Source organism: Oenanthe melanoleuca, chromosome 1 (assembly GCF_029582105.1).
Source record: "Oenanthe melanoleuca isolate GR-GAL-2019-014 chromosome 1, OMel1.0, whole genome shotgun sequence".
Lineage (NCBI taxonomy): Eukaryota > Metazoa > Chordata > Aves > Passeriformes > Muscicapidae > Oenanthe > Oenanthe melanoleuca.
This window is the reverse complement of record NC_079333.1, coordinates 73,498,723-73,523,213: the sequence shown is the minus strand read 5'-3', so window position 1 is coordinate 73,523,213 and position 24,491 is coordinate 73,498,723. Positions and strand designations below refer to the sequence as shown.

At 34.4% G+C, this 24,491-nt stretch overlaps 1 protein-coding gene across 6 annotated transcripts in view; it reads left to right on the top strand.

Annotated features, from left to right (window-relative positions):
• DOCK9 (dedicator of cytokinesis 9) overlaps positions 1 to 24,491 on the top strand; it is a 111,948-nt gene that overhangs the window by 66,567 nt on the left and 20,890 nt on the right. For 2 of the 6 annotated variants that reach the window (XM_056485637.1, XM_056485628.1), the window contains exons 16-38: positions 572 to 651; positions 736 to 923; positions 1,046 to 1,111; positions 1,640 to 1,732; positions 1,986 to 2,109; positions 2,492 to 2,613; positions 3,959 to 4,045; positions 4,636 to 4,725; positions 5,993 to 6,108; positions 6,239 to 6,308; positions 6,458 to 6,583; positions 6,714 to 6,785; positions 8,974 to 9,120; positions 9,793 to 9,876; positions 10,471 to 10,582; positions 12,896 to 13,074; positions 13,861 to 13,977; positions 14,683 to 14,803; positions 15,269 to 15,402; positions 18,518 to 18,632; positions 19,505 to 19,571; positions 20,962 to 21,009; positions 23,394 to 23,437. In XM_056485637.1, the coding sequence (XP_056341612.1) occupies positions 572 to 651; positions 736 to 923; positions 1,046 to 1,111; positions 1,640 to 1,732; positions 1,986 to 2,109; positions 2,492 to 2,613; positions 3,959 to 4,045; positions 4,636 to 4,725; positions 5,993 to 6,108; positions 6,239 to 6,308; positions 6,458 to 6,583; positions 6,714 to 6,785; positions 8,974 to 9,120; positions 9,793 to 9,876; positions 10,471 to 10,582; positions 12,896 to 13,074; positions 13,861 to 13,977; positions 14,683 to 14,803; positions 15,269 to 15,402; positions 18,518 to 18,632; positions 19,505 to 19,571; positions 20,962 to 21,009; positions 23,394 to 23,437 (2,402 nt within the window). Of the gene's footprint in view, positions 1 to 571; positions 652 to 735; positions 924 to 1,045; positions 1,112 to 1,639; positions 1,733 to 1,985; positions 2,110 to 2,491; positions 2,614 to 3,958; positions 4,046 to 4,635; positions 4,726 to 5,992; positions 6,109 to 6,238; positions 6,309 to 6,457; positions 6,584 to 6,713; positions 6,786 to 8,973; positions 9,121 to 9,792; positions 9,877 to 10,470; positions 10,583 to 12,895; positions 13,075 to 13,860; positions 13,978 to 14,682; positions 14,804 to 15,268; positions 15,403 to 18,517; positions 18,633 to 19,504; positions 19,572 to 20,961; positions 21,010 to 22,745; positions 22,883 to 23,393; positions 23,438 to 24,491 lie in introns of all 6 variants that reach the window. The other 4 variants (XM_056485613.1, XM_056485621.1, XM_056485596.1 and 1 more) reach the window with 2 other exon arrangements.

Sequence of the window (24,491 nt, the reverse complement as noted above, 5' to 3'; positions counted from 1 at the left end):
TATTAATAAAAGGTTCTGCATGGTATGGGCATGGAAAATACTTGTACTTCGTGTTTCTGAAATAGCTACACCATAACATCTATAGTTGGTGGGTTTTGCAGGGTGAATTTTTAGGCTAAAACAATGAGGAGATAGAAACTTGGTGATTTCCCTCAGGTTTATCCTACTACCATGAATGCTTATTACTGGCCACTGAAATTTAAAATTGACTTACAGATTCCCTCTTTGCTGCAAGTGATAGTGAGTTACTGCCTAGAAAAACTTGCCTTTGACAAAGTGTTTCATTTTGATTTAAAGAAAGAAAAAGTCATGCTTTTCCATGACCTTTGATACACTTGTGTGTCAAGTGTTTTGTTGGGTTTTTTCCTGAGAAATTAAAGGAAAAGAAAACTGTATGTCTAGGCAAAAAGCAAGACCAGATCAGTCATGCACCCTCAAACCACCTTTCCTCTCATACTCCTATTTCAGGATATTGCTTTTGCCTCTGTTTCCTATTATCTTTTTTTGCTGGCATCTGATTTGCATTTAGCCTGGCTTTGACAGCTTTTTTTTTTTTTTCCCCTTCCTACAGACCTGAGAAGATGGCCAAACTTCCTGTTATTTTAGGAAATCTGGATGTTACAATTGACAATGTGTCACCAGATTTTCCAAGTAAGTATTAACAAACACTGTTAAATAGACATTCAGGCTTCTTCCTCTTCAGTTCTTTATTTGTTTTTTTCAATGTATTTTCAGATTATGTTAACTCATCATACATTCCCATGAAGCAGTTTGAAAACACTACCAAGACACTCACAGCATTTGAAATAGAGGAGTTTGTTCCCTGTATACCAAAATGCACTCAGCCTTTTACCATCTACAACAATCATCTTTATGTTTATCCAAAGCACTTAAAATATGACAGTCAAAAGTCTTTTGCAAAGGTGAGTAGAGGAGATCTGTACCACCTTCTTTCTCAGGTTTAGTTGAGATTGTTTACATATTTATTTCTGTGATGAACCTTATGATTAATTGTTTGGGTTTATGTTTTTAACTGCTGCTTTAGGCTAGAAATATTGCTGTGTGCGTTGAGTTCAAGGATTCTGATGAAGAGGATTCTTTGCCTTTGAAGGTTGGACTTTTCATTTTTATGGCTGATAGTAAAATAGTGAGCAGTTAGCTAAGTAACACTAGTGGATTAACTGAACTAGTTTGGGATATGGCTTGAGAGTAACTTCTGGATGGCTTGCTTGTTTCTGATAAAAGAGATTTCTAAAGAGTCCGCAGAGCATTTCATGCCTTTAATATTTTTTTACTAAAATTCCAGGAATAAACTTGTTTTAAACAAGGGTAGCTTATACCTGCTCCCCATTAAGGTAAAACATTAAAGATTTTTATCAACTGCAGAACCAAGTTGCATTTTATGAGCTCTCACAGTGTATAAAAGGTGCCTGGAAGAACAGATGTAGAGAAATGTAGAGACATCCTGAAGTGAAATCACAGTTTTAGCTCTACTGCACAGCAGGCAGATTAAGCATCATGTAAAGAAACCAAGTTAAACACAAGTTAAAATATTTCAAGTTCTGGGTGATACATTCTAAACAGAGTAAAAAAGGATCACAGGGTCTTTTTGTTCTTTTTTCCTTTTCTCTATTCTTAGTGTATCTATGGTAGGCCTGGTGGACCAGTATTTACTAGAAGTGCATTTGCTGCTGTTCTGCATCACCATCAAAATCCAGAGTTTTATGATGAGGTAAGCTGCCTTTCTGAGGAGACTTTTGCCAGGTCAGATACTATGTAAGTTTTAAAACACAAGAATATATTAGAAGATTGCAAAGTTCTCTGTTAAATCAGGTCACCTTTCTAAGGACTTTAAGTTTTGTGTGTTTGATTTGTGGTCTAGCTTAAAATACCATACAACCTGGAATAACTTTTTAAATGTAGAGCCAGTAACACATGTCAGTGCTCTAGCTGAAAACTTCTAGAGAGATTTCTTTGCCTTTCAGATTAAAATAGAATTGCCCACTCAATTACATGAAAAGCACCATTTGTTGTTCACCTTCTACCATGTCAGCTGTGATAATTCAAGCAAAGGGAGTACAAAGAAGAAAGATGTAGTTGAAACACAAGGTTTGTGCATTAATGCTTTACTTTCAGTAATTACTAGTGAATTTTTGTGAAGTATGCTTATCTGGTAACCCATAATTTTTGTTACCCATATAGTGCTTTCTAGTAGTACTGACTGAAAGATTTATTAAAATATTTCTTCTAATATAAACGTTTTAAATTTTGGTTTAGAGTGTCCATCAAATGTGCAGTATTTTTCAAAATCAGTGTCAATTACTTAGTGCTTTCAATGTTTTGTAGTTGTTTGATTTCAAATCATTTGGCCTTTACAGTAAAATTTTCTGTTTTACGAATTACATGTCAGAATTATTGGTAAGACTTTTATTGCAAGGATGTATGTGAAGTTTCATAATATTTAAAATTACTTGCCTTTCATATTCTTTAGTTGGGTATTCATGGCTTCCTTTGATAAAAGATGGAAGAGTGGTCACCAATGAGCAGCAAATCCCAGTGTCAGCAAATCTTCCATCGGGCTATCTTAGTTACCAAGAAGTGGGTATTGGAAAGGTATGTTATAGAAAATGACTCTAATCTTAAAAAAGAACCCAGACATTGTGGAGAGAAGGTTTGGTTGTAATTTCCCAATCTGCTGATAAGATTTAAGTAATTTTCTAGCAGAATTTGTTTTCTTTTATAGTTGGAATTGAATGCTTGTCTGACTTAGGCAAACCCAAAGAGACATGGGAGACAAAAAAATAGTATTAGGGCAGGTTAAGTCAAATTCTTGTAAAAGTCAGAAAGTTAAGTTGTTATATACTTACTTCTGTTGTTATTTAGCTCAAATAATTAAGAAATGCTTAATTTTCATTTTTTGTGGTAATAATTAGCTAGAAGTTACAGTAAGTTTTAACATTTAAAATTATTTTGAGTTTTTGAAGGTATGCAAATAATCTGAAGTCCTTTACTAAATTTTTTTTAGCATTTCATGCTGTCTCCTTTCAGTAAGTCCTTTATTCCTGAACAAGTCTTATTCTCACATCTTGATATCTGTGATCTCTATACTTCACAAGTAAAATTTATGGTTGTATTTTTCAAAGCAGAAAGCTTGCATAATTGTAGTAATAAAAATCATAACAAGGAGAATAAAAAACAAAAATGTGATAGGGAATTTGACAAAGAGATTGAAATGCAGAGACAAAATTGACTAATTTTGGAGGAAGAGACCTAAAATCAACAGCAAGAGATGCTGCTCTCCTCCTGTTCTACCACCTGGTCTTTTTTAAACTCTGCTGTAAGCTTTCCAACCATCACCTCCTTCACATCTCTCATCTTCTCACATTGTAGGTGTATTCTTTATGCCTCTGCTGTTTGTCTCTGCTCATGCCCATGGGTAGAAGGTTAGGACCAACATGACTAGTTGTAGATTTAGCAAAAAAATCTCTCCCTAACTAGCTGTCAGGGTCAGCATTCCCATTCTCAGTTCTTTGGAAATGGGATGAGAAGGAAGGACTGGCTGCTATGTATCAGTGACATATGTTAAGTTTTAAACCTTGTGAGTATAGGTGGAAATTCTTGTGTTATTTTTCTAAGAAAACTAGTAAATATTTCTCTCTAGTCAGAAGTTTCTTTGCGGAGTTGTAGGGGAAACACAAAATCTGTGACTTGCAGAATCAATTTTATTAGCCATCAAGGAAAATACTGTGGGACTTGTAAAAAACATTTTAAGCTTCATAAATGCTTTTGGAACTATTGCCTGCATAATTTTGCTTTTTTTATGACTTTATTCATTGCACCTTGCATTTCTTCAACCTGTTTTTTTCTTTTTGAAAGAAGTGTTGTTAATGGCACTGTTGACTGTTTTACTTTAATATACTGCTACATTATTTTGCTTTTCTCCCTCATGTGTGTGCAGCATTCTGGTCCTGAAATTAAATGGGTAGATGGAGGCAAACAACTGTTAAAAATATCCACTCATCTGGTGTCAACTGTGTATACACAGGTCAGTTATAAAACAAATTTAACTAGAGAATCTTTCAGGAATTATGTGTGTTTATAGTATGCATAGATATATGGGAAGACTCTTAAACTCAGGATGCTTATCTCTTTTTTGTCTCTTGGGCTTTTCTCATGGTCTCTTTCTTTTACATCAGATGTGAAAAACAGAAGATCTTTAATGGAAGCTATTGAAAACATGAGCCTTTTGTCTCCTGTCATCCATTCCAGTCTGAATTTTCCAGTTAGATGAGAGGTCATAGTTGTCTAAAAGCAGTTTACTGGCACGTCTGAAAAGCAATGAGCTTTTCATAGAAAACATATTATGATTGGTTGGGATAATTAAGTATGCTATTTTCTGCATGTGAGTAGGAAGCAAATATAGGTAGCATTTTGTAATGGATATTCAAAAAACACTCAAAATTTAATTAAAAAAAAAAGACTTAATAAGTATTCATAATAGTGCACTTAACTATTATTTTTAAAAATTGAATCTGTGGACAAAGATACCTATTTCTACATATAAATATAAATATTTTAATGGACCATAGTAATGTTAGATATTGTTTAATTTGTTGCTCTTTTTGTCTTTGACAGGACCAGCACTTGCATAATTTTTTTCAGTACTGTCAGAAAACAGAGTCTGGAGCTCGTGCACTAGGAACTGATCTTGTAAAATATCTTAAGGTATGAAATGGCAGTGAATAACAGATTATATAATTCATTTATGCTTTGGCAAAGCCTTGGAGCTTCAGACATTTTATAGGTCTCATTTTTCAGTGTGAGAATTAGTACTGTGACTATGACTCGTATTAATGGAACATGCTGTGGAAAAAACCCAAAAAGATACTTTCTGCCTTAAATAAATTTACAATTGCAATGTAAGAGGAAACCACAAAGAAATAATGAGACAGTATTGGTCAGCCTGATGTGGTAATTTGAAACACTAATGGCTTAGTTTGTCAAAATAATCAAATTTAACTGTGTATGGAAATAGTGAGGAAACACAATTCTTGATTTTTCTAAGATTTTGCTTAGAAGGTCATCATTGTCATGTCTTCAGTTCTCTTTCAGGATTAGATCAATAGAGTACATGGTTTCCACTTCAATTTTTTCTGACACAGATCACATAGGAAGAAAGACCATTTTGTCTCCTGAATAGCATGGATGTGCAGGCAAACAGAGACAAGGCAGCTGCTTAACACCTAACACTAAATGGAAATGTTTAACATTTGGTGTCTGCATGCATGTTCAGCAAATACATTCTTTTTGTCAAATTCCCTTTAATTCCAGGGAATTTTGTGGCATAATACTTCTTAGGACTGATTACATACACTGCCTTTTCTGTTAGGGTGGTTATGTCTGTAGGATCTTTTGCATGTGATGGAATGCAAAGGCATATGAGGAAGAAATTAATAATTCACTGTCTCCAATTTCCAATAAGTAGTTAGGGATTTTAGTTCATCCTGGGTTTTTACATAGTTGCTAGTTTATTGTTAGCTGTAACTAGTATAATTAGTATTGCACTTAGCACAGGTAACAAAACTGCATGTTTTTTATGCAACTTCTGTTTGTTAAATGTCTGCATTGGTGGATGAAATACCAAAATATACCAATGTCAGTCTCAGTGTGCTGTTGGGCACATGAACAAACTTTTCATTGAGTCATTACTTAGAGTGCATTTCAGTGGAAAAGTACAAATAAGTACTTCTAAAATGCTGCTAATAACACCTAACTTGTATCCCTAATTTACTTCCCTCTAGACAACATTTACTAAATATTTGTATTGGAAAATATCCTCAATTGCTTTCAATGCCATATTTTTGGTATTAAACACCAAATGGTGCAAGCATCTTGTATTTTTGGAAAAAGACTTGCAATAAATTTTATGGTTTCAGAATTTGTGATTTAAATGCTGGTGATTCACAGGAGTGACAGTGTTACTCTCTTTTAGAGCCTTCATGCTATGGAAGGCCATGTGATGATAGCTTTCCTGCCAACTGTTCTAAACCAGTTGTTCAGAGTTCTCACCAGAGCAACTCAAGAGGAAGTTGCAGTCAATGTGACAAGGTAAAGAATTTTAAGAGGTTCATAGAGTTGACATGATGACTGGGTTATCATATAAATCTCTGAGTAGCATTTTTGCTGTTGCAATCACAGCTTTCTTTATAGGTTTACTAGTTTTCTGACTTCTGTTTAGGGTTATTATCCATATTGTTGCTCAGTGTCATGAAGAAGGTTTGGATAGCTACCTGAGATCTTATGTGAAGGTAGGTAAAAGTAAATGGAATATTTTCCTTTTTTATTTCCCTTTTTTATATTAAGAAAAAATATATTTAAATTCAGTTGCATTTGATTAATTTCAATTCTTTCGTATTATGCCATAATTTCATATTTAATTCTGTTTTTCCTCCCCAAGTATGCATATAAAGCAGAGCCCTATGTTGCTTCTGAATATAAGACAGTACATGAAGAGTTGACAAAGTCAATGACAACAATTTTAAAGCCATCTGCTGACTTTCTTACAAGCAACAAGCTGCTTAAGGTATGTGTTGAACTGTTCTTTTCTACTGTACGTTCTTATCTAATCATAACTGAAGAACAGGAGCTAGGTGTATTGAAATAGTTGTTGAGTGCATGTGGCAATCTTACTGAATGTTGTCTTTTCTTTGCAGTATTCATGGTTTTTCTTTGAAGTTCTGATAAAATCAATGGCTCAACATTTGATAGAAAACTCTAAAGTGAAGGTATGTCAACTTTTGCAAAAAAATTTTTGAAGGAAGATCTACATGGTCTCTTCTTTTTCCAATCACATGTTTCAGAAAGGGAGAGAAAGAAGCAGCAGGAGAAATCAGTTGAAATATTAGATAGAAAAAACAGGGCTGGATTTGACATTAATATAAAAGAATAAACCCTTAAAATCCATATAGTAGAGCAGTCTGTGTAAATCATCAGACTCTCTATTAGGAATTTGTAATTCTTATGGTACAAAGAAGTTGGGAGCAGTAGATGAGGCTGTGGACTTTGCTGTAAGCACTATCAAAAAAAAAAAAAGTGAGCTTTTTCCTGAACAGTACTGTTGCAGTGATATTAAATGACCCTGAGAACAGTGACCCATGAAATTTACAGTCTTCTGTATGTAGTAAGAAGCATCAATATTTAATTTTGTGTTATTTCCTATGCTGGAAGGAGAATGCTAAAACTTTAGAAATGCATTTTTCTGCAAGCTTAGCCTGTAAGCAGTGTTTTTTTGCCTTGGTGGCAACTTTTTAGTTTATTTACTTTTGGATTGAGACAAGTCTTGAAAGTTTCAAGTATACAACATAGTCTCAGCTGAGTAACATATCAGGTTGTGATATTGTTATCACTGTTTTCACTGTGCATTTAGAATATAACTGGGAGTCTGAAGTACATCAGGGAAAAAATAACTTTACAATGATCAGGAAAAAAGCTTTGTAGTTCTACATTTAATACTCTGTGGTGTGATCAGTAGAGTCCCAGTTTGACTAACCTCATTGTCACCCTCTCTGTAATGTGAAAGAAAGGTGCAAAACTTGCTACAGTTTGCAAGTATTCTCAGCCCTGAACATTGCTTCTTGAGTTACAAACCCTTAAATATCAATTATTCAGCTAGATTTTTTCTGCCTTACTAGATAATGTAATAAATGCAACATGCACTCAGATGTTTCCTGCTTATATCTGATAAAAAGATGCATTTCTATGTGCAGCAAAATTATTTCTGTAGCAAGAGTTACGTTTAGTTACTGTCCAGCAAAGACTGAACTCACCAACACAAACTTTAGTTCTTATTTGTTGTTTCATGCATGAGTACTGTTTGTATTTATGAAGGGATCTTTTTCAGCCAAAATGTCTATTTTTTAATTTTTTAAAACTAGAACTGGAGGTTTTGCGCCACAATTCAAACACAAAGGCAGCAGATTATCTAATCATTGATTTATTTGGGGCCTTGACAATGACTTGTTCTGTCTAGGAATGTTGCATGTAATGTAGTTCAAAAAACTATTTAAATAAAAGTACTTAGACTACATGGATGTTTTGATTACAGTTTTTAAAAAGAAAAGACATAATGACCATGTCAATGTCATCAGCCTCACACCACATGTCATTAAGTCCCTTCAGACAAAAGACAGAATCTTTAGTAAAGGTTGTAAGATGCAGAGAAAGAAAAGAGACAGCAGTGCCAAAAAGCTGAAGAGCACTTACTGTCCAGTATTTTTCAGAGTATTTTTCATTATTCATTGATGAAGATAATATAGGTGGTGAGTGGAAAGAAAGAAATAATGAATGAAGAGGAAATCTTTTAAGCTAATTGGCAAACTATCAAAAAGTAAGAGAATAGAGTTCTGATTGTGGAAACTTAAAAACACAGAGAGTAAGATTCTCATGCCCGAAGAGCTGAGATTTTGAAGTTATTGAGGAGTAAGAGAGAGAAAGAAGCATGGATGACAATTTCCTCAATGTGAAAGCAGTTATTACTAAGATAGTTGCAGAACAGCAAGTTTTTTTCAAGACAGAAAAAACTAACCGATAATGTAGTTAGTACATGTGAACCAGCTGGTGTCTGCTTTGGAGAGGAAGATGGATAAAATTAAAAGATTCTCTCTTGTTCTTAAGCTTGTGTTGTTTTTTGAAGTATATAAAAATATTAATGCATTATACTTAACAGCTTTTATACATGTGGTTTATGTCATCAAAGACTGTCTTGCTTGAATTTCAATAAGAGAAGCTAGTGCATGTTATAGTATTTTCTTTTAAACAAACGATCCTTTTCCCCCTTCAGTCAAGAAAATGAGAAAGTTCAAAAACTTTTTCCTCTCTCCCTGTCGGGTTATCTATATGTTAGCTAAAGTAAATTTTTTTATATAGTCTGTTGTTATGAACCATATTTAATATTGCATCTGAATTAATTTCTAGCTGTTGAGAAACCAGAGATTTTCTGCCTCCTTTCATCATGCAGTGGAAACGGTTGTTAATATGCTAATGCCACACATCACTCAGAAGTACAGAGACAATCCAGAGGCCTCAAAAAATGCAAACCATAGCCTGGCTGCCTTTATTAAAGTAGGTACACTAGAGATTTGGACTTTCAATAGTATTGCTTCTGTATGGATTTTACGGAATTTAAAGCCAACTCATAAAGCTGAATATGCATGAAGCCTTTTAAATATAGTTTTATGGTCATGTTAAAATGCATGTAAGTATAATTTGCATCTTCTGTAATCAAGATGACATCCATTCAGAAATTTGGTAATTTAAGAAATAAATTAATATTTTATTCAAAATGTATTTTGATTTTTCTTTTTTTCCCCTTTAAAAATATCATCTGGATTGCCTTCAAATCCTGCAGAATTTTTCAGTAGTGCTTTATTTGCATGCATTTTATGTGGAAAGACTTTCAGTGCCTTTCATTTTTCAGCCAATAATATCTACTAGGGAGAAAAAAGGATGAGAACTGAAATAGTAGATAAAAATTCTAGTGGCATTACATTTTCATTTCTGTCAAGACAGAGTTCTTTTCAGACTGCTATTTATTTGTGATTTAAGATCAGCACACTTAAGGGAAATTTAGTATTCATATATGTACACGTATATTTAGTTTGCTTTATTTTATTTTATATTCAAACAGAAATGTCAGTAATGTGTTTGCAAAATAAACTTATTAAATACAGAAATATAATTACTGAATGCAGAGGCAGTAGTAAATCAATTCTGTGTTTTACTTGTTCTCCCCAGAGATGTTTCACTTTCATGGATAGAGGCTTTGTTTTCAAGCAAATCAATAACTACATCAGCTGCTTTGCCCCAGGAGATCCAAAGGTACTCAGTGTTTTTAAACAAGCTATTTTTAAGTGTTGTCTTTCTTGATGCATGGGGGTAAAGTCCTGCATTAACGTCCTGGTTACATTAGAAGTCCCTGCTCTGTGCCTAGAGCATTTTTTTCCATCAAACCACTGTTTCCTATTTTGATTCCCATCTTCAGGTGCAGTTTTGCCCCCCTAGAGTGTGTGAATCACAGAAGTAGTGGGGTGTGGGGCTGCAACACTGTGAAGAAATTTTAAGCATGAGTGCAAGAAATCTGGAGTTAGAAGAGTTGATATTGAATATCTTAAGCTACACTTACTGTAGTGAGGAAAGCATGTATCAGATGCCCAAAGAATTTCTGCTGTGTGTCCAAACTTACATCAATACACAATAGAGTTGTAAACTTTGGACAATGGGAATAGTAAATAGAACCAGTTGTTAAGTAACAGTTATTCTGGATTTATTTTGTGCTGGCATGTGGAACTTTGACAGGTCTATATCCAACATGGTGTAAGACTGAAATGAATCACCCTTTTGTGTTCAAAATTTGTTTTTAATGTTATTCAAATCACTGCATCAGTAGTTTAATTTATACTTTCTTTTTTGCAGGCTCTTTTTGAATTCAAATTTGAATTTCTTCGTGTAGTCTGTAATCATGAGCACTACATACCTTTGAATCTACCAATGCCATTTGGAAAAGGCAGAGTTCAGAGATACCAAGGTAAATTCTTCTGAATAGTGTATGACATTTTTTATATGTCAGCTTTTTTTTTATTAGATATGTACACTGTGTAACTTCAGGTCTGTGATATGATTGAAAGCTTGAAATTGTTGAATAGAAGTCTATTATTTTAATCCTTTCACTGAAAGTTAAAGGAGGTGCTTAGGTAGCAGAGTAATCTTTCCAAAGAAAGAAATGGTAAACTTTTTTGCATGTATTCATTCAGGTTTAAAGGGACTTGAGTAGGTCCATAGCCCAATTTTCTGCTTTGATCATGTCAGGCCTTCCTTTCTCTAGAAGTGCTAGTCCTTCCACAGCTGGTGCCATTGCAGGAAGTTTGTCCACCCCAGGTGCAGAATTTTGCATTATTCCTTATGGAATTGCCATTTCTGTAGAATCTAGATTCTTCTGAAATGCAGCTCTGCCCTTTGGGCAAATGGACTGCACCTATCCACAAGCTTCATGAGCATTTCAGGTTGTTGATGAAGTAGAATTAAATAGGATATTTTTTTGAAAACTCCTCTTGCAGCTGTCTCCAAGAAGAGTACAAACCATTGACCTCCAACTTTTGAGCCCAGTGATCCACATAGTTATTTTTCACATTTGAATGTCTCTTCACCTAGACTGAAATGTCCCAGCTTGGATACAATGACCATGTTGACATCTACTATTCTCCCCTTAAAACAGACCAGTCTTAAAACATTATTTATTCTGGGTAAATTTATTTTGGCCATTCCCAGTCACACTCTTCTTCAGTTGCTGAGAAATGACTTCACCAGGGCTTAACAAAGATGATAGTGAGCAATCTTCCAATGGTACCAGTTAACTCTCTCAGTGTCTCATCTGATGGTGTGGATTTGCATGACTGGAGGTCTCTCAGGGCATCCCTGATCTGATCCTTATCCACTAATTGTCTTTTTTGAAGTTAATCTGTGGACTATTAAGGCCTGGAATCATGTCAGTGAAGGTAAAGTAACAAAGTTATGGAGTACTTCAGCCTTATCCAAGCCCACTGTCTAAATTACAGTCCCCATTTAGCACATATCCCACATTTTCCTTATTCAGGGGTTTAATGCTAATGTAGTGGTAAAAGCTCTTCTTGTTGTTATTGATGTTCATTATCATTTTCAGCTGTAGCTAAGCTTTGGCTTTCCTGGCACTCTCCCTGAATATTTCTAAATTCCTCTTTTGTAGCTTGTTCTCGCTTCCACTTCGTGGTTCATTTTTTCTTTTTTCTGTTGTGTGTAGGAGCTCAGTCATGAAAATCCTGTGTAGCCCAGCTGGGTTCCTGGTACATCCAGTCTTGTGCCAAAGCAAATCATATGTTAGCTATTGCTTCTGTGGCTGTGAAGACACATTAATTTCTTCCAGGCACTGAACTACAGCAGAAATTACTAAACAGAGGCAAGGAAGGTACTTTTATGAGGAATGCCTAAACCTGTCTAACATACTTTTGTAGAATAGACTTTTTTTTTTCCTGAAATACTTATTCAGTAGACTCTGCTAGTTAGTAAAGTTGAGTATCACTAATTAACACTTTCATCAAGAGCAAGATAAAGCAAGATTTGAGACCACGAGCTGAACAGCTGCTCAGAACTTCTTTCTGTCTCTGGCTTTTTCAGCCTTCGGGAGTGTCTTGGATAATAATGCTGCATAAATATTTTCATAGAAAAGAGACTATGAGCTGCTGGCTTAGGGAATCTTAAAAATAGTGAAATCAGAGAAGACAGTGTTTCTGATTGCACAATAAAGAAGAGTATAAAATGCTCCCTGGGAACTGGGAGTTCAGCCAGGAAAGAAGACCTTTATCAGAAGTGGTTTTGGCTCTGTTTTGCTTTGTTGAGCAAAAGATATCTCAGGTGATGTGGCTGGCTCTTAAGTGAGTTACAGGAACACCTGTAGAATGTCTGTATAATGGCTGTGCTGTCTCAGATATACTTCTTTCTGACTTAAGGGATTCCCTTACTGAGAGAGTTCTTCGGAGAATGAAAGTGCTTTGAGATTAGCATCTGGTTTTTGATTACTGTATTGAGCAACAGGAGTTAACATGAGAAACTCTAGGACACCTCAGCTAATGTTGTAAACATATACGTTCTAATAAATTCAGTTTATTAGAGCCCTTCAAACTGAAGTTGCTCCTAAGATGTCAAAAATTCAATACATAAATGCACTGGATTCTTTTATTACATGAAAATTACTTTGGAGAGGGACTTGCTGTGTCTGATGTGCTGGGTTCTACTTCATCCTTAAGCTGATTGATAAATTGATTTAAATAAAACCATTGCTTACATGAAATTTGTATTTTACTTCCAGACCTTCAGCTGGACTATTCATTAACTGATGAATTCTGTAAAAATCACTTCTTGGTTGGATTGCTTCTGAGGGAGGTGGGCAATGCCTTACAGGAGTTCAGAGATGTGCGGCAGATTGCCATTAGTGTGCTCAAGAATTTGATGATCAAGCATTCTTTTGATGATAGATATGCTACCAGGGTAAGTCTATTGCTATGCTAGTAGTACAAAATCATAAAGATTAGGTGTGCACATGTACAGAAAGGTTTTTCTTTCATAGAAGAAACTCTTGTTAATTTTCAGCAAAATTATTTCTGCTCAGACTGTGATGAAAACTGTATCAAGACCAATCTGCAAATTCCATCTCTTGACTGAATGAAATTACAATTAATTTTAATATAATTATATGTGGGTTTGCATTTTAGCACAGTGTACTCTAACTGGTGTGCTTAAAGTAATCAGATTTTTTCGAGCATGTTTTAAGCTTTTCATTTCATTAAATAGTACCTCTTAGTATTTGGCAGCTGCCCTTCTAGCATCTATTATTTGTCACATGGGCATAAGAAAACTACAAGTCATGGTGGTAAATTTTGAGTGATTTTTAATTTTCTGACTCTTGCTGATATTGGTGTTGCTGTGGAGAAGCCAAAAAAATCTGTAATGAAAGGTATCATTAATTCATCAAGCTAACATAATATTAATTTACTTGGTTAGTTTTAGCTGAAATGGCATTAATTTAGGAGTTTTCTGCATTATATTCAGACAGTAAATACAATTTGCTGATCTTCTGTAAATTAGAATGAAATACAGTGATGATCACTGCTTTTGCCATTTATGAATTTATGAATGTGAGCTCTGGCTTGGCAAATATTTATTAAGTGCTCTCCTTTTTTTTTTTTTTTGTAATTTAGAAGTGAATAGATTAAAACTAGTTGATGATTAAAAATTGAAACTGTAATTTTTAATGAACTGTTAAACTCTATTTAGGGCCATCAGGCAAGAATAGCCACCATGTATTTGCCACTCTTTGGTCTGCTCATAGAAAATGTTCAGCGGATCAATGTGAAAGATGTGTCTCCATTTCCTGTTAACCCTTCCAGCAATGTGAGTGACAATTTCTGTTTGGTATTCTGAATTGTTTTTATCATAATTTATTGGTAACATGTATGTGAAACACTGCATACTCCAATGCAAAGAAGGAGCTTCATAAGCTTCAGAATTCTGCAGTTCTTCAACGCAGTCCAACTCTGAAACAAATGGACTACAAAAAGATTGTTAATTTTCTAGAAATTAGAGAACTTAACCTTAAAGGAATGTGGTTTTGAAAGAGCTGTAGTACAAGAGGGCTACAGGAGAATTAATCAAAATGTAATTTGTGAAGGGTATATATTGATATGGTTGTACATAGTTTTTGAATCTAAGATTTAATTATTCACATATTTTACTTTTGTCCTTATCTTGTTGTGTTCCATTTAGTATTAAGAAAAAAAAATCTCCCAAACTCTTCCAACAAGATAAATATTTGGGTGTTTGAAATAAAAGTTTTGTGAGTCTTTTTGAAATATCTGTTTTATAGTGTTTGAAATTCAATTGAATACTCATTTCTACAATGTTTCCTGAAGTATCTTAAGTTTTAGGGGATCTCAAGCTCCTGCAAGTATGTGAACATCTCCATTCTTTTGAGCATATTTAAGAGAAATTAAAATTTAAGGAAGAAATACATAACACATCTTTCTCTAGAAGATGTGTCATATTCACAAAGTCCATAATATAGGAAAATAATCACATTTTCCTCTCTTTTCCAAACAGAGCACAAAGGATGATGCACAGATTTTGCCAACTGCAAGTCAGTTAGTAACACCACAAAAATCAGGAAACACATTGGATAACAATCTTCCTAAAGATCTGTTTGGTGTTATCTCTGGCATTGGTAAGCACTTAAAAAAAAGAGGAACTTTTTTATTTTTTCAGTCTGTACATGAAATCTGTCTGTTGGGATCTTTTGGGGTTTGCTCTTCTATATGAAATTAAACTATTTTCTGGAACAGGGCAGGTTTTTTTCTCTGTTGCAGTTGATGGTTAAGATATAAAAAATGGGAAAGGTTTTTTTTTTATTAAATAGACATGCTTCTTCATAGAAGTGTGTATGTATTGCTAAATAAGTTTTTTATGCATGTATCTCCATAGTTGTACATAAGTCTGTGCTTACATATTTACTTTGGTGGAATTCTAGAATAAGTTTGTCTTCATTAAAAATAACTAAGTGGAATTAATTATTTGACTTCTTCAAAAATATATGGTGATTTTAAAAGTCTGACTGAAATATGGAGTGACTTGTATGTATTGTTTGAGATTTTTATGTTGTGTGGGGTTGTGGTTTTATTTTTTTTTTTAGCTTCCCCATACACTACATCAACTCCAAATATTAATAGTGTGAGGAATGCTGACTCAAGAGGCTCTCTTATAAGCACAGACTCAGGAAACAGTCTCCCAGAAAGACACAGTGACAAGAGCAATTCCCTTGACAAGGTAAAAAAAAAAAAATAATAAAACAAACCAAGATAAACCCTAAAAATGTGCTTCTAAAATTTCATCCTAAGTCTCATAGAAGTTAACTACTCTGATCTCCATTGTGAATGGGCTTTCTAGAATGACTTCAAAGCAGTATTTTATATAAATCTTTTGCAAAATAATTATCTTGTGAACTCCTTTTGCATTGCATTTACTGAGCTGTTTCACAAAAAATGCAAACAGATTGTCAATGTAGAGACAAAAGCAAGCAGTTGTTTCCTTTGCTAGAGAAAGGCACGAGATTAACTGTATTGAATTTTGCTTGAGAGGATTGAATTCCAGTTAGAACAGCTTCTTTGATTTTGTGGAGACCATCACTCCATCCCTTTCTATGCTCAATATACTCAGCATTTTAAAAATTTTGAGAAAAGCAATTGTTGTGCTTTCTCTGGTTGATTTCTTATCTTAGTTTGACTTTTCTAAACCGTTTCACTTTAAAGCTGTTACAAATTAGGAGCTCTGGCTGCAGTAGCTATGAGGTATTCAGTCCTGTCTTTCTAGAGTTTGTCAATACTGATCACCTTTCATTTTCTTAGCTCTGATTGTGCAAGTCACAGCATGTTAACTCTTTCCCCTTGGCTCTGACATGCCTTCGTGTGGCAGAGAGAGAAGCTTCTCAGAAGGCACTCTGCTCATGCTTTGCGCCCAAGCGGAGAAGAAGAAGAAAATTCTCACCCTCCAAAGAAAAACCGTGTTACCATGGATTTTTCACTTCTGACAATCCCAGCTTTGCCAGAGAAAATTTTGCATACTACTTTCTCTCTTCAGTTACAAGAAGTATCTGGTTTTTGTGCTTGGTATAGTTCAGCTTCTGAGTGAAGTGTGTGGTCAGTAGTTTTGCCGCTTCTTTGCAACAGTTGGATCTCAAACCCAATATATGCAATTTGACCATGTAAAATATGTTCAAAGGTCAAACCTGGAGTGCATGCACATGATCTAGTTTAAGTATAAAAATTCCAATCAGTTTAAATAACTGCAGAATTTGAGTCTTGGGGTCTTTGATAGAACTGAAAGTTCTTTTTTGGTATTGGCCAAGGTAATAAGGAAATATCTTGGTATACACTGTTGCTAAATGGCAATGCTGTCATCTATTACTTAGTTGTCATGCTGTTAATTACTGATTTGTAGTGTTTTCACCAAGTAAAAGGGTTTTCAAAGGAGTCAACATCCTTTGAAAATTCTACTCTGGTCTGCCAATTTAGGTAACACAGGATTTATGTTTTGCATGCTGTTGATATTTTCCCCAAATAATACTTAATCCTGGCTTCTTATTTGTTGCTTTCTGAACTTTCTTTCTAGTAGATCAGTTGTTCAGTGCATGTTATCTCCAAGTTTTTGCTCATTGCTTGATATCATTATAGTGAAGAGCCATGTTTTTTTCTGATTTTCTTTCAGAATAATCTGTAGTATTATGCTTGTGGAATTGGAATAGACTGGAAGTATATCAGTTTTTATTTCAATATGTGCATACTTTATAGGTTATTTACATTATTTTAAACTAAGCCTCTGAGTAACTATAGTCCTATTTTATCCATGTATATGTTCAACAGTCTTCATGGGAATATCTAGTGCTCTGGACAGTTTCTAAAAGTGTAGAAAACACAAATTCTGTTTCTGCTCCATCATCCATTGATTGCCTGCTCTGTTAAAGCATCCAAAAAGCTGTAGAATAGCACCTTCTTGTTCACCAGAGATATTTCAAAGATAAACAGTTTTGAAGTCTTTAGAATCTGCAATAATCGGGTTTACAGAGGCGTCCACCTCCTCCTAAATTACAGTAACTTCTGGCTAGTATTCATCATAGTTTCCCATTCAGTTTCACTGTGCAGCCATTCAATGACTACTATGTGATTTACACAAATTGTTTTAGGACAGGAATTCTTTATTGTGACAGAATAAGGAGAGTAAAAAGGGCTCAGCTGTCAATGGTTATGATTGTTGTGAAGTGTTTCTTCATGGTTAGTATGTCTCCTGCTTTCAGTTAGGAGTATTCCAGGAAGGAATTCCATTCTAATGTCACTTCTTGCTTTGTTTGTGAAACAAAGTGCTTTTATCCCTTGAGTCTACCTTTGTATTTGTAATTTTTTTACAGTAAGAGTTGCACAGACTGTTGACTTTACAGAAAACTTATTAAATGTCTGGTTCATTTTTCATTTGCATAAGTGGCATATTGGATGTGAGAATGAGGCACTGTAAAGGGCATAATTTATACTTTAAACAAAAGTTTAAACAATATATCTATAAAAGCTTCAGACTGAGGATTTTGTAACACTTGACTGTGTGGTAATTGTTCTTTTACAAGTCTTTGCCCAAAGTTAAATTTGTATATTTTTACAGTTTTTATTTTTCCATTTTGTTTGGTGGTATACATTTTGAAAGACCAGTTGTAGAGCTTTTTTCTTTTTGCACAGACAATGATACTGTGGGTTGCTGATAAACTTCCCTCAAGTGTAGGAATTACATTAAAAAATGAATCCGGAAGAGGGTTTTGCTTTTGTTTGAGTTTGTTTTTATGCTGGGGGAGGAGGAGAGGGCAACAGCAAGTTACATAGTAGTAGTTATTTCTTCCAGAATGCATATTACTGCCCTTCCTGTATGTTTTTCTTGACATACTTGCATATTTAAATGGAACAAATTTTGTAGAGGCAGTCCTGTCTACAGTTCAGCATAAAATCTCTTGAAAAGCAAAGGAGCATATATGTATGACCTAACAGTAGCATTTGGTTTTCAAGTATTCAATCTAAGCAGGAGGGGCAGGCTTTATTTTTACAGTGTGAATACCTAGGTAGAATTAAGTTGTTCAATAATCACTCTTAAGTGACTTTTCCTTTTGCTCCTAGGGAAAAAAAAATTATACCTAGAAGGAATTAAAAACAAGCAAAGCAAAGAGGCTTAATTTGGTATACTTCGTGTGTGTAACGTGTGTTTTAGTGACCTGTCCCTACATGAAACATTTTTGTTTCCATTCTGAGATCCTTTTCCTGTTGCAGGACTTACTAAAGCAATTGAAAACCATTTAGCTTGTTATCAGTTTAAGAAGTCTTCAGCCAAAATACATCTGTTTGCTTTTCAGAACCAACAGAGCAGCACTTTAGGGAGTTCCGTTGTTCGATATGACAAACTTGACCAAGCAGAGATCAAAAGTCTGCTCATGTGTTTCCTTCATATTTTAAGAAGCATGTCAGATGGTAGGTAATGCTTTCTGCTTTTTATAAATTCGACATAATTTGGTGGATTTATGCCTGTTATTTCAATAACTTTTCAAAATCAGCTGAATATTTTAGATGTAGGTACCATGATGTGCTGCGTTTAACAAATACGTATGATCTCTCAAATTAAACTCTGATTGAAATCTTGTAAACATAAAGTGCTCATTATTTATTCAAAGTCTGAGGTCAACTAAACAACTTTTTAAGAAGGTGTATATTTGTGTGTGACTGTTTGATTTGGAAAACACAGGTGAAGAATAATTCATTGTCCTGTAGAAGTGGCTTGGGCTAGTTCATTCCTCTGTTCTGCAGAACTTGCTATATTACAAGGAACCAAATGATTTGATTGTTGTATATATTTCCATTTCTGGTATATGGGGATGTTAGTGCTTCTTTGTTCTCCTGGGATGTTTGTGACATGATCCATTGAATTTTTGAAGGAGTCATGTTATCCTGGAGAGGGTTACAGAGGTATAGAAATATGGCATGAATGGCACATCTTACTTGCTAGGATCATACATCTTGGGATTATCTCTGTCTGTGATCAAATAAAAAAATAATAAATTCTAATTAAAGAAAAAATGTTGGGACCAATCCATAAAGAAGTAGATTATAGGACTAACAGTCTGAAATATTCTGAAGTCTTAAATTGTTATAGGACTGCAGGCACTACAGGCTACACAATTATTACTATGTAAAATATGAAATTGAGGGTAACATTGTAAGTTAATTAATTAACATCATATTGCAGAAACTCACTTGGAGAATTGATATATGCATTTGTATAATCAGCTTTAAGGAAAACTTCAAATAGTAATTGTTATCTTTTAAACTGTTACTCATTTTCCTAGATGCATTGTTTACTTATTGGAACAAGGCTACAAAATCTGAACTCATGGACTTTTTCACGATTACAGAGTAAGTTTATGTTGTGTTTGTCGTGCAACTGTATCTATTGCTATTCTATTAACAACATGAGTGTGAATATAAGCATGTGTAAATGTTTTTTTGGTTGTGTTTTTTTAAAATAATATTATCCTGATCTGCTCAGAAGTCCCTAACTTAATGTCCACAATTGCATTTCTGTCCAATTCCATGATAGTCTTTGGAATTAGGCTGTACAGAAGGGATCACAGGAAGTTCTTAAGCAACAAATAGTGCTCAGAGTATTGCAGTGTTCATGGAAGAGGAATCAACTGTATCAATATCTTTCTGCATTGAATTGTGTCTTGTAACATCAGCTGTTAAATAGCAAATATATGGTTGCATAGTAAAACTGACTGAATTGCATAACTTCAGAACTGTGGTCCTAGCATTCCTATATGTCCTCTGCTGTTCTCTAAGGGAATAGATGCAGGATGAGTCCACTATTTGTTATCATCAACTTATGCTCCATCTAGGAAACTTAGAATCTAAAAGACAAGAAGGCATCAGAAAGGAGAATTGAGGTTATTTTGTGCTCAGAATCACAGGTTTGGGGAAGGCAAAAACTATTCTGACTTTGCAGGTTGGAGACAGCTAAGCTACTCAAGGTCTCAGTAAAAAATGGAGGCAGTCTTTTCTCTCATTCTCAGCTGGCACATGGGAGACAGAACCTGAAAACTGGCCTTCATTTTGGCTTTACACTTTAAAGAAGAACTTTTAGGACATCTTTCTGGAGGAACAGGGAGTGTTGCATTGTTTTCTGTATTATTGGAATAAATATTTACAGTGTAAAAAGAGTAAAATAAAATCAGTATTACACCCTCCACTCACACCATTTCTCTTGATTTGAAAATATGACTTCTATCTAATTAGTCATTAGTGTTGTGCAATTTTTTTAATGAACATTTTTTGTTGTTAATTTGTCATCATCTTGTTATAAAAGCATATTCTCTTTTGAAAATAGTTCTTTCAGAAACCCTGTTTTTATCCTAGAATCTAGAAACGTTAAATAAAACCCAACAAAACAAAAAAAGCAAATTAGTAATCAGGTGAGTTTAGGCTGGGGAGAAGCAAAATGTTTTGCCCTTATTTTCAACACTTACACACAATTTACAAAATTTATGTAAATAGGCAATGTCTGGTTATCTCTTTGCTTCCCTCTTCCATGTTAGTTGCCCTGGCTTGTTTTCCATTTATAGATAACTGTGACTGTGAGACATTTACCTTTTCTTGGCCTGGGAGAATTTTCTTAAGGCTGGGAGAAATAAAGTACTTTCATGATGTAAGAGTTTAAAGTTCACAATAATTGTTGACTAATTCCAGCTTACATATATGTAGAAAAGGTTTTTCTAAGTGTGGCTTCTCTGACTTGTGTTCTCTGCAGAGTGTGCTTGCATCAGTTCCAGTACATGGGAAAACGATACATAGCCAGGTACTGTGTGGAATTTAAATTTCACTGTCTTGTTCACTAATAATTACACTGTGTAAGATATGCCTTGAACCTCTGTAACAAGTAAATTGCACAAGTAGAAGAGTTGTTGTGAAGTGATGCATAAGATTTTGAAGTAAGTTACTGATTGCCATATTAACAAATTTGTAGCCTGTCTGGAAGGCTGGTATTTGTTTAAGAATAATCTGTGAGCTGTTTTTTAATGATGACTTTAAAATCCACCCCTTAAATGCTATCTTTTACAGCATTTTTTCCTTGGAATGATATCTTTGGGAAAGAAATTTTATGATGTTTTGTTTATTCACTTGGCCATAAAACCACGTAAAGTGAAATGTTTTAGAAATTTTGTATATATAATGTTTTTACCTGAAGGTGAGTATGGAAGATTCCAATGCTGCTGTTTTTCAATTTAAAGTCTGAAGATAATCTGTGAGAGTCAGAAACTTGTGTTAATTTATTTTAATGTCTTTGCCTTTTTTTTTTTTTTTAATTCAAAGTGGTTTTTAATGGAGTAAAAGATAGCAATTTCTTTAGGCCTTATGCTGTAGTTGACATGGTAATACTGTTCTGATTAAACTGGTGTGGTTAAAATACTAGCCCTCTTGAACTCAGTGAGAAAGTTGTTGCTGACTTTGGATGGTAATGCATTCTAACTATAATGTTAGCTTTTTTTGTTTTTAATTGAGATAATATGCATCTTCTTCTACAAACTTGACTATCTCCTTGGAGATTTTTCTGGGGGGAAGAAAAAGTTCACATAATCTAAAAAACTCAAAAATAAATCTGGGTTTCTTAAGGTTTTGGTTGTAATCCTTGTGTTCAAGTGTATGTCAAACTCTGGATTTACAGGAGTCTATAATTTTCAGCCTTTTTGTAAAAATTCTTCCAACTGCTTTGTTTGACTAGTTTGTAGAGGACACTACCACACTTCCGTTTTCTTTACTGATCACCTGGTCTGTGTGCTGCATGTTAATGTTGAAAATGTTGAGCTATTGAAGGCATCTGGTGTTGTGAATTCTCCCAGTGAATGTAACTTTCACACTGTCACTCCACTGAAGTATAACACAGTCAATGCACGTACTCTTGAAACACACAAAAGACAGAGAATGAAAGGAAACAGGGAATTCTGCAGTTCAAGCACTGGTTTTCGTTTTTTCATCAGCTCTGGTGGTGGTACACAATAGGAAGTCAGCCTGTACTGATTACTAACACAGATCACTTTTCTGTTTTCTTCATTTGATTGCTGCAAATTTAACAAAGTCTATGGCTCTTCTCCCTTCCTGCTTGGGTAAGAAGTATATGATACTATCTCAGTTAATTCCTGCTCTCCTGTTGCATGTGTGCTTTCTAATTTTACTGCTGTGTGTGCTAACTTTTTTGCTAAATTTTTTGCAATCAAAGTAGAGGATTCAGTTTTGGGTTCTGAATATTTTCAGAATATTTGTTTTCAAATTTTTTTTGAAAGCTCTGAAGTAAATTTAACACTTCAAGAGTGTCTGCTCATGTGCTTTTGCTTTCATGCTTTGAGGTTTTAAGAAAGAGTTTGCTGTGGTGCTTTTTTTAAAGCTACCTATTTTTGTTTTATAAAGAAAACAGTGAATAGGTTGCATTATAATTCTTTCTGTAAAACTTCTTGTGCTTAACTAACAGCACTTCCTGTCTTGCTGCAGTTTGACATGTCTAACTTTTGCCTCTATCCCATTTCACCCATCTTGCAGGAACCAGGAGGGGTTAGGATCCATAGTTCATGATCGAAAATCTCAGACATTGCCTGTTTCCCGTAACAGAACAGGAATGATGCATGCCAGATTGCAGCAGCTGAGCAGCCTGGATAACTCTCTCACTTTTAACCACAGTAAGTCTCATGACATGATAACATCTGTCATCTTCCACCAGTACCACAACACCAGAGGCAGGTCCCAGAGCCACACCAGTGCATCCCAATGACTTTTGCTGTTCCAGGTCAAGCGAATAGCTGGAAGCAGTTGATGGTCTGTTCTCTGCTTTGTGATAGAACAATCACTGCTGGCTGATGCCATAACATGGAGCATGGTTAACTACATGGAGTATCTTAAAACTGTAGTTTAATATTTTCTTTTAGTTACATATGCCTCAAACGTGTGCTGCACATAGTTACAATTTTTTTTTTCCTATTTGCTTTATTAAGCTTCAATTTTTCTTCCCACATGGTCTTATAAATTACTAGTCTAAAATTAAATATATGTATTCTGACCATATCTCCATGTTTTGACATCCCCTAAGGAGAAATAAGTTTTTTAGAATTTCTACAAAGATTGTGAGCCCATGATGTAGTTTGTCTGGATGTGAAAAAGCATCCAATAATGAAGTGATTTTTCTGTTTTCAGTGTGAGAAAGATATCAAGTATTCTTGGAATTTCTGTAGACAATGGTAAGATTTAATCAGGTTGAAGTCAGCTTGTATAGACTGCTGTATTGAAAACTAAATCTGCTTGTGGCCTATCTTTTTAAACATTCTGCTTCTAAATTGCAATATACTGTATGTAAAGTATTCTAAAGCACCATTTTTCAATTTTCAGCTTCAAAATACAATGAAACTGGTTGACTAATTCAGTAAAATACAAGACTGGTACTGAAAAGAGTTGTTTGCAATAAAACAATTATTTGAGTTAACTGTATTTTCACTGTGTTCATTCTTTGATTTCTCAAAGCATATCTAACTGTCTCTTAAAATCTTTTAGCTCTTTTTCTGTAATTTAAAGCAAGCCTTAGCCTAATTGCACAAGACTGATTGCATTGTCTTGTGTAAAAGTGAAAAAAAATCCCACAAAATCTCTCTGTTTATAAATGTGTTATCACATCTGTTTAAGAGATGGAATTGCTTGCTTTTAAAATGTCAGACAAGTATGTCTGTGGAAATTACTTTTTTTTTTCCTTGTAATCAGTCTGCTAGTGCTGTATCATCATAATTTCTACGTGTTAGTTGATATACAAAAGAAAGCCTTTACACTATGTGGCTACACATTTGATACAGTAAAATACTTTGCAGATGAAGACTGGTTTTAAGAAAAAAACTGATTAACACATCCCTGTGTAAAGAGAGGTTTCATGCTTTCAGAACTTAGCAATGTTTACTGATTTTTTAGGAAACAGTGAGCTGAAAGATTTTAAAAAATGCATGCTTATGTAAAAAGAAACTTTCTGTTCTTTTCCAAGTTAAGGAAGTTATGAAGGAAGGTGTCTTATTCAGATAACTTTGTCTAAACTAATAATAGGTGTTTCTTTAATGGACAGTTAATAAATATCAGAATATTACACATTGTATTGGCCAAGATTTTATGAATTGAAAATATGTTGCTGTAAAAACCACATCAAATGTGAAATTGATTTTTCTACCTTTCATCTTGTTGCTGTTAAGTTCCAGTTTTGTTTAGTTGTCAGTCTGCCTCTATCCAAAGTAGCATTCAGAGTTTGAATAATCTTGT